The sequence below is a fragment of the Pantherophis guttatus genome, chromosome 1 (assembly GCF_059756535.1).
Source record: "Pantherophis guttatus breed Tessera chromosome 1, ASM5975653v1, whole genome shotgun sequence".
NCBI lineage: Eukaryota > Metazoa > Chordata > Lepidosauria > Squamata > Colubridae > Pantherophis > Pantherophis guttatus.
In genome coordinates, this window is record NC_142063.1 from 34,785,251 (window position 1) to 34,798,175 (window position 12,925).

The 12,925-nt window shown below is 38.1% G+C and overlaps 1 protein-coding gene across 1 annotated transcript in view; it reads left to right on the plus strand.

The window, feature by feature from the left end:
• Positions 1 to 5,161, plus strand: part of MTHFD1 (methylenetetrahydrofolate dehydrogenase, cyclohydrolase and formyltetrahydrofolate synthetase 1) — a 67,838-nt gene extending 62,677 nt beyond the window's left edge. The window contains exons 27-28 of the mRNA XM_034433573.3: positions 2,144 to 2,252; positions 4,894 to 5,161. Coding sequence (XP_034289464.2) covers positions 2,144 to 2,233 — 90 coding nt within the window. The 3' untranslated portion in view covers positions 2,234 to 2,252; positions 4,894 to 5,161. The remainder of the gene's footprint in view (positions 1 to 2,143; positions 2,253 to 4,893) is intronic.
• The last annotated feature ends 7,764 nt before the right edge of the window (positions 5,162 to 12,925 follow it).

A 12,925-nucleotide genomic window follows, 5' to 3' on the forward strand; every position in this document is an offset into this window, starting at 1 on the left:
TTGAGCTGGTCATGCTCACCCTGGCAAGGCACACCTTGCCCCCCCCAAAAAAAATCAAACACAACCCTGATGCAGCCCTTGAAGAAATCCAGTTTGACATCCCTGCTATAGAACATTGTTGGTTCCACTTTGGAAGTCTATAGGTGCAGTTAAAGAAGAATGCTAGTGTATCCAAAAGATATGGAATGAATTTGTAATCTTGCCAAGATCCATAAGATATAGATAGTTCTAAACTTAGATCACAATTGGGACCAGAATTTCCATTGCTACGCAAGGCAGTTTTTTAGTGAGTCATGCCTGGTTTTATTACCGTTTTTGCCAGGGTTGTTAAAATGAATCACTTAATAGTTGCGAAGTGAATCATGCGGTCATTAAGCAAACCCAGCTTTCCCCATTGACTTTATCGGAAGCTGAGCGGGAAGGTTGCAAATGATGATCACATGATACCAAGACACTGCAACCATCGTAAATACAGGCTGGTTGGTGCAAGCCTGGATTTTGATCATCTGACTATAGGGATGTTATGACCAATTGTAAGCCACTTTTTTCAGTGCCGTTGTAGATGAACAGTCACTAAATGAATTATTTTAAGTCGAGGACCACCTGTACAAATATCTGATGGCTCCTAACTGCTGCCTCATGTAATGGTCACTAAAATGTCTTTCTTGTATCCAATGGAGAGATTGAAATAAGTATCCCACCTTGGATTTAAAATAATTGGACTGGTTTCTAGAAAAAGTAATATAGGGTGAAAAATTACTGAATTTCCTTTCTAGTTTAGCTTTTTAAGAGAAAGGGGAAAGAGCAGGGCATACAGTAGAAGGTATCATGTTGCAAGGAAAAGATTTATGTAGGAAAACACCGTAGTGCTCCTTCTCCAATAATTGCTCAGACCTTTAACATGTTTATATTCTATTCACATATCCTATATTCAGAGTGTACAAGATTGTAGCCTTAGCCAAGGCAGGAATGATAATTTCAAGTTTAATGAAATGTTTGGTTGAGATAGAGCAAATGTATCTTGAAAGTAAATGTTTTTCTTGTTGAAAGGATTAAGTAATCCTTCTCGGTATAGTCTGGAAGTTATAAATTCCCAACCCCCCCAAAAACAAAAGAGATTTATGTGGAGGATTTGTTTCTGCTGCTTCTTTTTATACCTGTTTCTTTTACATGAATAAATTGCTAGGTCATTTGTCTGCCTAGTCTGTGAGCGTATTATAGCAACTTTTCACAAATTTATCGCCCTCTCACATGCTGCTGCTGAGGTCTGCAACAGTGATCATCCCAACCTTCTATTAACTATCACATTGGCTGCCTGCAAAAGTACCATTCAGAATTCAAGTGTCAAAATCCTGGCTTTTATGGTCCTGTAAATGGAATTCTGGAAATGTTAAGGTCTAGATTCTGGTGGACAGAAAAAAACTCAGGGTGGGAATAAGTGGTATTCCTACCACATCCCTAGATTGCATTTACCACATTTGTCTTCATAGACAGAGGACTTGACCAAAAGCCAAAATTACTAAGCATAGATTATTTAAAATGGATTCTTATGCTGTTGTAAAAATAAGTAGGAACAGTTTTTAAGGTGTAATGAGCAGGAGTAATAGAACTAATCGATTCAGATTCCTCACTTGAAGCACAAATACCCAGGCTCAAATTATCATATTTTGTACCCATTATGCAAAGACCTAGCTCTCTGGAAAAGATTCTAACACTAGGAAAAGTGAAAAGAAAGAAAAAAGGATGACCAGAAGCAACTTTTCAGAACAAACCCAATTGTAGTTTGACTGATGAATCCACCCTTCCCTGGAAAGTATCTCACTACTTGGTGGATGGTGCTAATAAAACTTACAACTTGCCGGGGTGTGTGTGTGTGTGTGTGTCTGTGTGTGCACCAAAATATGATGTCATGATGAAATAACTGCATAGACATAGACGTGCATTGTGTGTGGATAACATTTTCCAGATGCATTGAATCCCAAATCAAAGAAGTTGAATTTTTCTGCTGGGCTTCCTTTTCAGTATAAAACAAGGATTCCAGGGAGGTTCAAAGTACAAGCCGCAAGGAAGTGTTTAGATTCTTGGCCCCATGACCAAGTAATTCTGGAATATGTGTTTCAGACCAGTTGTTTTTTCATTCTAGATGAGCACAATGCCAGGACTTCCTACTAGGCCTTGTTTCTATGACATTGATCTGGATCCTGTGACTGGAGAAGTAAATGGACTATTCTAAGACAAATCAACAACCAAAAGTGAGTATTTGAGAACATTAGTAGATGTTGCTTTACTCTGCGAACCAAGAGTTCGCAGATTTTTGAGAGGATTTGGGCTAATGAGTACTTTCACAAAACATCTGCCACGGCTAATCATCAGACAGTCATTTATTAAAAAGCAATCAGTGATCTGTACCACCTTGTCTTTTGGGATGAGTGCAGACAGATGGATGCACAAACAAAACACAAAGCTGTAACTAGCCCCTTGTTTTGTTTCCAAGGATGGTGGTGAGGACAATGTGGGATCCAGAGGCATTGCTGGACACTATTGTTAAGTTTGAAGTTAATGCTTCGTACCAAGTTCCTTCAGTTTCTCTTCACTAGATTTGCTTTGTAGTCTGATTATCATCCTTGTTCCCCTTCAGTTTCAGTTTTTTTCTGAGTCTTTCTTAATATGTAGAGCCCAGAACTGTACATATTACTCAAAGTGGGATGTGCAGAATTAAGCATTTTTTATATTTCATCCTCTTTCTATAATTTTAATTTTGTCTTCTAAGATAAATCTTTTATTCAAGTCATTACTACTGAAAAGAAGAGGCCCCAAGGACTGATTTTTTTTTTCTTGGCACCCAACTCTGTCTCCAATCTGATGAGGCCAAACTGGCTGAGTATGAGTTATATTGAACACTGTCTGAATACAAATTTCAAGCAGCTATGTATCTATTAAACTATTATGCCATCCAGCCCACATTTAACTATCTTGCTGATCATTATTTCCTTTATTGATCATTATTGCTGATCAATAATTGTCATTATTTCCGACAATCCAGATATACTATATCTACAATAATCTTATAATTTAAAATACGTTAATTTTAAAAAAAGATACACATTGATGTTGCAAAACTTGTTCTTGACAAATCCATGTTTTTATGGTGCTTGCAAATCCATTTTTTTAATGATCTGCTCTAAATATTGATGTAGGTTGACTTTGTAGTTTACTGCCGCTTCTTTTTTTCTCTTTTTGAACATCAGGCTGACATTTGTTCTACTCCAGTCATCTGTCACTCCATCAATTCTCTAAGATTTCGCAAAAGGTTTCATTCAGACCATGATTTCATTCTTTCCCTGTTCTAGGATGTGGTTTATTTTTCCCTGGAGAAGATGTTTCTCTCAGACATGAACCTGGGGTCAAAGAAGACTGAACCAAAATAAAATTAAAATAGTTCTTCCATTTGTTATCTCTTAGCTCTTATCTTCCCTGAAGAGTTTGATATATTGATTCTTTTCTTTTTTTATTTAGAATATATCTAAATACACCTTGTAAAATTATTCCTTCCATTCTTCACTAATGTCAGTAAATTCTGAGTTTTAAACATTCATGAAATCAGCTCTGCAGTCTCAGACTACCTACTTCTATCCTTCCTTTGTGATTTGTTTTTCTTTCCATTTCCCATTATGTATTGTTTTTTCAGCAATCCTCACTAGTTGTTTTGGGCAGCCACATTTATTAGAATCATTTGCTATATTTGCTGTTAATATCTCCTTCTTTACAAATTTGCATCTGCCCTGAGTTCTTCTTCCAATTAGCTGCTGCTGATATGGAATGTTACTTACTTAAACATTGTTCTGCATTTATTAAAAACAGTTTTTAAAAGTCCAGGATACATGTTTGCCTCCTCTCGATTTTTATTTCTACTAGACTCAAGCATTCAAGCATCAGGGTCACCCTTCCAATATCCTGTTTCTTCCATTTCCTCAGCTAAGGGTTTTCTGTTTGCCAGCATCAAATCAAGACTAGCTCATTCTCCCATGCATTCCTCCCAAGTTTTGAAGGAGAAAGTACATCAGGAATTTCTGAAAGGACTATGCTTGCCAAAAATGTGTCTCCAAACCTATGTCAGGATAAGTTGAGTTGATAAGTTAGTTGAGCAGCAAAATTAGTTCAAACAATGTGAAGAATTATTATTTTATGAAGTGTAAAAGAGAATTTCTATTGGATTTTGGCAGTCTGTGGCTTCCTTTTTGGGGAAGGTCCCAAAAATCACATTACTGAGCTTTGGTGACACCTGTTCAAGAAAAAGTATGTAATTTCCCATTTTTTCCAGTGAGAAAATTACAGAAAAGTCAGTCTTCATTTAGGTCTAATCACACTCAAAATCACTTTTCAATCTGTCTTTTTTCAACAAAACACTAGAGGAAAATTACTGAAAGTCTCAGCCATATTAACTCAGTAGAAATAAAAATATGAGTCTTGGCTGTCAAAAGCTTGTCTGCCTCTCCATTATCATGATATATTGGTAATCTTTTGTATTTATGTATTTTATTGTTGGCTGTTCACCGCCCTGAGTCCTTCGGGAGTAGGGCGGTATACAAATCAAATAAAACCTAAACCTAAACCTAAACCTTTTCTTTGATATTCATTTGTTTAAAGATATGAGCTATTAATCAATATGGATCCTCCAAGTTTTATATTAAGGAAGACATAAAATAATCTGTGGACAACATATGTGGAAATGTTTCCCTTTTTTATTTCCAGATGTTGAATAAATTATGTTATCATTGATTTTTATAGCATAACAGATTATAACATGGCTCTTTATTTTGTATGATTCTTTTATTATGACTTCTACTTTTGTTACACAAGTAACTTAATTTCTTTCTTTCTTTTTTTTTGCAGATATTGGAGAAACTTATTTTGACAAAAGTTGAATAAGCTCTCTGTGGTTCCTAGAAGTCTTTGGAAAAAATTTAAACTCTTATGTTTTTTTGAACACATCTTAATACTGTAATTTTAAACAGTGGTATGCTTTTTAGTTGTGGCAAATGAAAGTCTATATTTTTAACACTGACAAGTTCACAACACAAGCCTGTATTCCTTATTAAAAAAAAATATGGCTTTAACTTCAGATCCAACCTGATTAAATAAAATTTAATTATGAACCATACAACTTTTATTAAGTCTATTACATTTTCACATGAGTAAACAACTAAACAAAAACATAATTTTAGATGTGACATAGGTATTGCAACAGGCACTACCATACATATATGTCCATGTATTGCATCTTGCCATGTTAGGATAAAATCTAAAGTTAATCCTCCTTTGAATCCATGCACTGAAATAAGCAGAGTTCAGTCCCATCATTTTTAATATGTTTAACCTAAGTAGATCCAAGACTGGATTTCTCACAAAGAAAGTAAACTACAGGTTTTAAATACACTTTTGTTTAAAAATATTTTGTTCTGTTTAAAATCTGGTGGGTTAATGGAAGCACCTTTTCTGATCAAAGACTTTAATTTTAAGTTCACTAATTAATCAGTTATACTTTTCTATTTTAGTTTATGCTACATACTAATTCCTATTTTTAAAAAGAAATATTTTAACCAAACAAATTTGATCATTTTAATGCTTAATTTTGGTAATGTTATATGAGCTATTCAGGAGAGGACACCTCCTCTCTTTGCTACTTACAAAAAAATCTCTTGTATATTTTTTCCTGAGATTTTTCCTGTTTATTCATTATTTAGATTTGCATAGCCAGCACTTTAGAAGATAGGCTCAAGATCTAGAAGGGCCCTATCCAACAAAATGCAATTAAGTGGTGAGAAAAGTAAGGTTTTACACTTAGGCAAGAAAAACCAAATGCCCAGATATAGAATGGGTGATCCCTGGTTCAACAGCAGTAACTGTGAGAGGGATCTAAGAGTCGTAATGGACAACCACTTAAATATGAGCAAGCAGTGTCCTGCAGCTGCCAAAAAAAGCCAATGCAGTCCTAGGCTGCATCAATAGGGGGATAGTATCAAGATCATGTTAAGTCTTAGTACCACTTTATATTGCTTTGGTAAGACCAGACTTGGAATACTGCATCCAGTTTTGATCACAAATAAGATGCTGAAACTCTAGAAAGAGTGCAGAGAAGAGCAACGAAGATTATTAGGGAGCTGGAGGTTAAAGCATATGATGAATGGTTATAGGAACTGGGTATGTCTAGTCTAACAAACAGAACGATTAGAAGTGACATGATAGCAATCTTCCAGTATTTGATGGGTTGTTACAGAGAAGAAGGGTCAACCAATTCTCCAAAGCACCTGACGGCAGGACAAGAAGTAACAGATGGAAGCTTATCAAAGAGAGACCCAACCTAGAATTAAGGAGAAATCTCCTGACAGAACAATTAATCATTGGAATGACTTGCCTCCAGAAGTTGTGAGCGTTCCATCACTGGAGGTTTTAAAGAAGGGATTGGAGAACCATTGTCTGGAATCATATAGAGTCTTCTGCTTGAGCAGGAGGTTGGACTAGAAGATCTCCAGGGTCCCTTCCTCCCTCTATTATTTTGTTAACGTGATAGTGATTAGATAGATACTTTGGATAAAGAAATCTACACCTGGCCTGTCCAGTTACATAGATTCTGATGGTAGGTCTGGAAAATTCTTGCTTTTAAGGCCCTGGAGGATATTTGGCCTTCTACATATGTTCAGGAAGAGGTTTGATCATGCCCAGCCAGAATAATAATAGGTGACTGGTGGGAGCTGTAAGCCCACAGAAATAGCTGGCTGGGAATCGTACACATTTTGATACTCTTGCTCTTGCTATTTTTATTCGCTTACTATAGACAACTTTAGACAGGTCTGATTTAAAAAATAATCTGATATCAATCCAAAAACTTTCCATTTGATGCTGTGTTGGAACAGTTTATGTTTGTGGGGAGATGGGAACACTCTCAAAAGACCTAGAAGATGGAGAGATTCCGCTGGATGGTGTTTGGATAGCCTCTCAGTAGCCCCAAAGAAATTGATGTTATTCTATTCTATGGAGATTCTCAGTCATCCAGGTCATGGTTGTCCCAAAGGTGCTTTTTCAAGAGGCAACTGGACTTTCTGGTTTTTCTTTGAAGACGTTTTGTTTCTCATCCAAGAAGCTTCTTCAACTCTGACTGGATGGTGGGGAATGGAAGGAGCATAAGCTGAAGAAGTATAAGTCAGAGCTGAAGAAGCTTCTTGGATGAGAAACAAAACGTCTTCAAAGAAAAACCAGTTGCCTCTTGAAAAAGCACCTTTGGGACTTCCACAGTCCTATTAGAACTGTATGTGCTTCAAATAAGCACTTTGGATGTTACATGAGTGTAGCATCTCTCTGCTATTCATTAAAAAAAGAGATGTCCACAGAGGATGGTCAAAAAAGTCAAAATAGTGGCCACAAAGGTGCAGTTGAGCCCTTGCTTGTTTTTGCAATGTACATAAATACTGGTTGTCAAAGCTTCACTCGCACCATCACAGATCATATTCTGTGTCCATTCTTTGGACACTCCTGAAAGGAGGCCAATCTTTGTTGCCTTAGCTTCAATGAGCAAATTCCTTAAAGCAGCAGCAGCATTTGGAATATTGTTCTTCCAAGTTTATACAGAAGCCTGAAGAAAGTAGGGTTCTTTTAACAAATAGGAGAATACTGCTAGGCTAGGCAAGATCTGAACCAATTCTTCTGAATCATTTTTGAAATATGGATAGCCGTACCCACATGCCCATGTACATACAGATTACTCTCGAATGTGTAAATTAAAATATATTTGCTGCCAGATTTGTAATTAAGAGAAATAAACTGGCGTCCTTGAAAAGCTCTTGAGTACACTTGTGATTAATGTAGAGGAACTTGGTGAGTTTCATTACTTTTCTGGGCAGAGCTTCTGGATATTTGAGGGGGGGGTGATAAGGGGAGAGATTTTATCTGCAATGCACCACAATGGCTGGATTTAAAGTGAAATCCTTTGTTTTGAAGGAAGTCTTGGTGGAAAGGAAAGCAAAAGAGCCAAATATGTCATATTTTGATGCCTATTTGGATTCATACTTATTGCACCACTCTTCCTTTAAAGAGATTATTAATTATATCTTGCACCTCTCTCTCTTTCTAAATTGTTCAAAACTCACTTCTATATATCTAAGCCTCTCTTTCCCCAATTTAGGGCTTCCTAGATAAGTCTAACAAGTATCCCAAGGCCTAAGTAGACAGACAAGGATAAGCCCATTTTGCATAATTTGAGCTCCTGGCATCACCAATTTAAAAGTCTAAATAATGCATTATAGAAAAGCATTTGTGAATGGTTTCCCAAAGAACTGTTGCTTGACACAGCAAACAATAGTGATTAATATACACGCTAATGAGGTTTTAGTTGGTGGTATACAGTACTGAACTCAACATCCTTTCTTCACTTTTGTCCTTCCATCTTTTGACACAATTTTCTGATAGTTTGATCTAGAATCTGATTTTAGGTGGGAAGCTTCCTTTTTTTCTCTGATAGCTTGCAAAGTACTATTTGTTGCATATTATCTCACTTCCACATGGTATCTTAAACAGCCATATGGATTAGTAGTCACACAGTTGCTTATTGAGTGGCAGCCATATAACTATTTTAAGAAGCAGATCTGTGAATCTTTTTGCATGCTGCGTATTACAGCTGTACATGAATTTGGAGGGCTTGTATCCTAAACAACCCTGGGAGAAACAAGACTGGCTACAGCTTCCTGTCCAGTTAGTGGCTAAACTTTTTGCCAGTTACCTAATTTTGTAACTATGATAAAATAATACCAAAAATAGTATTGGTTGTCACAGGAAGGATAGGCTTATTATATATAACTAACTGTTGAGATGTCAGAAATTCCTGTAGCAATTATTTGATTGTCTAAGTATAAAGAGTTCCAAAGTGTTGTATGTTCCCTTTGGATCTTTTTAAACATATTCAAATAATATAGTCGGTGCTTGTAGAGGATTCAAGGAGAGGAAGCCAGCTAGTTTGATGGTTTCTTAACATAGTAATTCGTCATCCTGTATTAGAATGGCTCATGTGCCATGAGGAATAAATCATGGAAGCTCTTGGCACACAGCCACTAGCAAGTTTCTTGTTCTATGTCTACATGATTTATTGCTATGCCTTTGGAAGTAGGCAAACACTCTCGCTCACTGAAGCCTAGTCAGTGCCATTTTTTCCACGTCTCTGCATCAGCTGTGATCCAAATGATTCAGTCATACAAAGACTTAAAGCTGAATTCTGTCCTTACAGAAGCCTGTATAAAATCACAATTTGATGATATCTTAGAGGTCATCTGTCCAACACCCTGCTCAGGGCAGGATTCACACATATCTCTGACAGATAAACTTCCAGGCATTGTCTGAAGAGCTCTAGGGAAGGAGAACCCACAGTTGGTACAGTCAAAAAAATCTTGACGTTTAGGCTGAACTTTGTTCAATTTGGTTTTAAGCATACTTTGTCACTGCATGAGTCCTTGCTACATTTGAAAGAAAACACAAGGAACTGGGCTTCTCTTGGGGAAGGATGTCAGGCATTTTGGCTTTCCCAGTTAAGATGTTGCAGCAGGTGATAGGAAGGTTTTTTTGCAGTCATTAACCAGCACAAAGGCAATCTACTGTGTATATGAATATGCAAAGCTGAATTGATAAAATCATAATTTGTTGTTGTTCAGTTGCTAAGTTGTATCCAATTCTTTGTGACCCCATGAACCATACTTAGGACACCAGGCTCGTCTGTCCTATACTGACTCCCAAGGTTTGCCCAGATTCATGTTCATTGGTTCAATGGCATTATTTAACTATCTCATCGTCTGCCGCCCCCTTCTCCGTTTACCTTCAATCAGATCAGAATAGCTACAGTAGGGTTGTATGATCCGAGCTGCCGCCTCTCTATAAATACTGGTGGGGAGGTGTGGGGTGCTGGCTTTGTTGCTGTGAGTGGGTTGGTTGCCTGTTGCCTGTGAGCGGGTTGTTACATCTTGATTAGTTGATGGAGTTGATATTTGCAGATTAGTCAGCTGTTTCGTAACATCCTGTGTGGGTGAGATCCTTGATGTTTGCCCATTAGTCTTTTGTGTTTTAACGACCTGGGTAATGGGCTGTGTGTTAACATCCTGAGTTCTAGTATTGTGATATCCTGAGTTTTTTGATGTAATGTCCTGAACAGATGGCTGTGATGCCACATCTCGGGCTTTGGTTTGGCTCGGATGTTACGGAACAGCTGACTAATCTAAACATCAACTCCATCAACTAATCAAGATGTAACAACACAAGCAACCAACCCGCTCACAGCAACAAAGCCAGCACCCCACACCTCCCCACCAGTATTTATAGAGAGACGGCAGCTCCGATCACGCTTTCCTCGCACAAGCACGAAGCCGAAGACACCAGCCTGAAGATGACGAGTGGGACCTCATCGAAACGTCGCCAAGATACTCTCAATCTTACACGGGAAAAGACCTGAATACACCAAAACATATATGCATATATATACTGTATATATATATATATATTTGTTTTCTGAGGTTTTCGCGGGTGTTTGTATGTAGGTCTTTGGTTATTCGGGTTTTCTCCCGCGTAAAATTGGAAGTGTCTTGGCAACGTTTCGACGAAGTCTCATTCGTCATCTTCAGGCTGGTGTTTTCGGTTTCGTGCATTTGCTCCTAGAAGCACGAATGTGTTTCTGTGTGTACACACACACACACACACACACACACACACACACACACACACACATATACATACATACATACATACATACAAAGAATGTAAACTAAAACCAGCATTAAAAACAGAATGCTAAGAAGCTTGCTTCAGCTACACGTGAGTGACAAAAGAGGAATGGAATTAAAATTAATAATCAGAACAGTACTGTATAAATGCTAAAATAGTAACATAAAATCACTAGTTCTTAATTATCCTTGCCTGATTTTGCGTGCTACCACACAAAACCTGGCTACCTTGCAGGTTATTTCAGGATAAATGTCAGAGAACAGAAATTGCATAGATTGTCAGTTGGGGAATCCTATTTTGCAGTTCAGGGATGTGATAATCAGGTGCTATGAAAAACCTACCCCCGAGAATTGCTACATGATCTGAATAAATTATCCAGAATTTAGAATTTTCAGTCAGAAAATTGTACTGTATTGTACACTGTACACTGTAAAAGGTCCGTGTGTGGTGTGTGTGTTTGTGTGGGGGTGAGGGTGGTAGTAAGAGTGACATTAAAAATAGAGAATGCTAGGGAAAATGGTGTTAATGAGTTCCAAGCAGGTTTTTTTTTTTTTAAATGCATTCACAAAGTCATATCTCACCTACATTTTATTTGCTTAGCCAAGGCATATGGGTGCTGAAGAATTGACATGATCCACAAGGTGGGCACCATCCATAGAGCTGACTTGTATTCAATTACTGCTTCCATGATTTTTCTTAAGGATCATTATCAGACTCACATCCTAGGTTTCTGTTTCTGATTCCTATTTTGTCTTTGTAACTAATTCTTAAATTTCAAAGATTAGAATGAGAAAATTAGTATTCCAAGACCCACTTGAATTCTATGCATGTAGTTTTGTGCTTCCGGAGAGAAAGTTGTACTTTAGGTCTAAAAACGTGGACTCGTTTTACAACAAAAGTTGGCTTTGCTGCAGTTATAGCCCTCACCACTTTATAACCAGTGAAAACCCACTGATTAGCAATGGACTTTATCATATATTGATAGACCAGAGCAGTCATGGGATTATTATCTTGGTTTCTCATATAAAGTTTGTCCTTGACTTCTGACGTAATGGAGCCTGCCTATTACGGTGATATATTGTAATGTGTAAAGCACATTATCAGACCTTTTTTACAACCTTTTTTGCAGTGGAAATTAAGCAAAGCCATGGTCCTAAAGTAAGCATGTTAGTTGTAAAGCAAACCCATTGTTCATTATGGGCTATTTTGCAAAAAAACAGAAATAAAATGCCAGTTTTTGGCAGAAACATAATAAAATGTGGAACACTGCCAATAGTCATAAATGTGGGCTAGTTGCCAAGTACTCAACATGTGGCCATGTAACTCAGGGGTCCCCAATATGTGAGCTGCAGCCCACTACCAGGCCATGGCCTATCTATAGCCTGATTCATGCAAGCAACGGGCACCAACACTCACAGCCTCACTTGCAAATGAAGCTGTGTGCACCCATGTGTCTGCCCCTTACACAAAACCATCCCCTCTTTCCTCCCCGCCCCCCGTGCCACGGTACCAACCTGGAAAGGTTGGGGAACACTGATTTAATCATGGGGGGCCCCTGGCCATTGGAACTTCAGAACCAGGTTCATTGTAAGTATCTTTGAAGAGGTCTCTTGTAACTTTGAATGGCAGCTAAGTGACCAGTCGTAAGTTGAGAACTATCCGTATTGGGTTCGCATGATGCTCAGCTGGCTAAGAAACCCTGTATCAATAGGCAAATCCTAATTTTGAACATACAAGATGCCAGGTTTAAATCTGGGCATCCCACTCAGGACATTAGTGCTTGTGACTCAGCAAAGCCATTGCCCAAAAGATCCAGCCTTCCTGCCACCTGCTCTTCTCAGCGGGGGGGGGGGGGGTAGATTGCAATTCCCAAAACCTCAGTTAGTGTCCCTGGCGGCTTAGTGTGGCCACTGTGGTGGAGAGGTTTAAGATGCTGGGATAGGACTGATGCAAATGGCTCTGGATCAGGCACAAGGCCCTGGTGGTTAAGAAGAGAAATGGGGTGTGTGTGTGTGTGTGTTGGTTGCCTCTTGAGAGTCTTGCAGCCAGCTGAACATCTAAGGGATAAAATGATCAAATCCAGCCAGCGCTGCTAGTGCAGGTCAGGGAGACCAGGCACATCTAGGGTGACAGGCAGTATTTATATATATATATATATATATATATATAT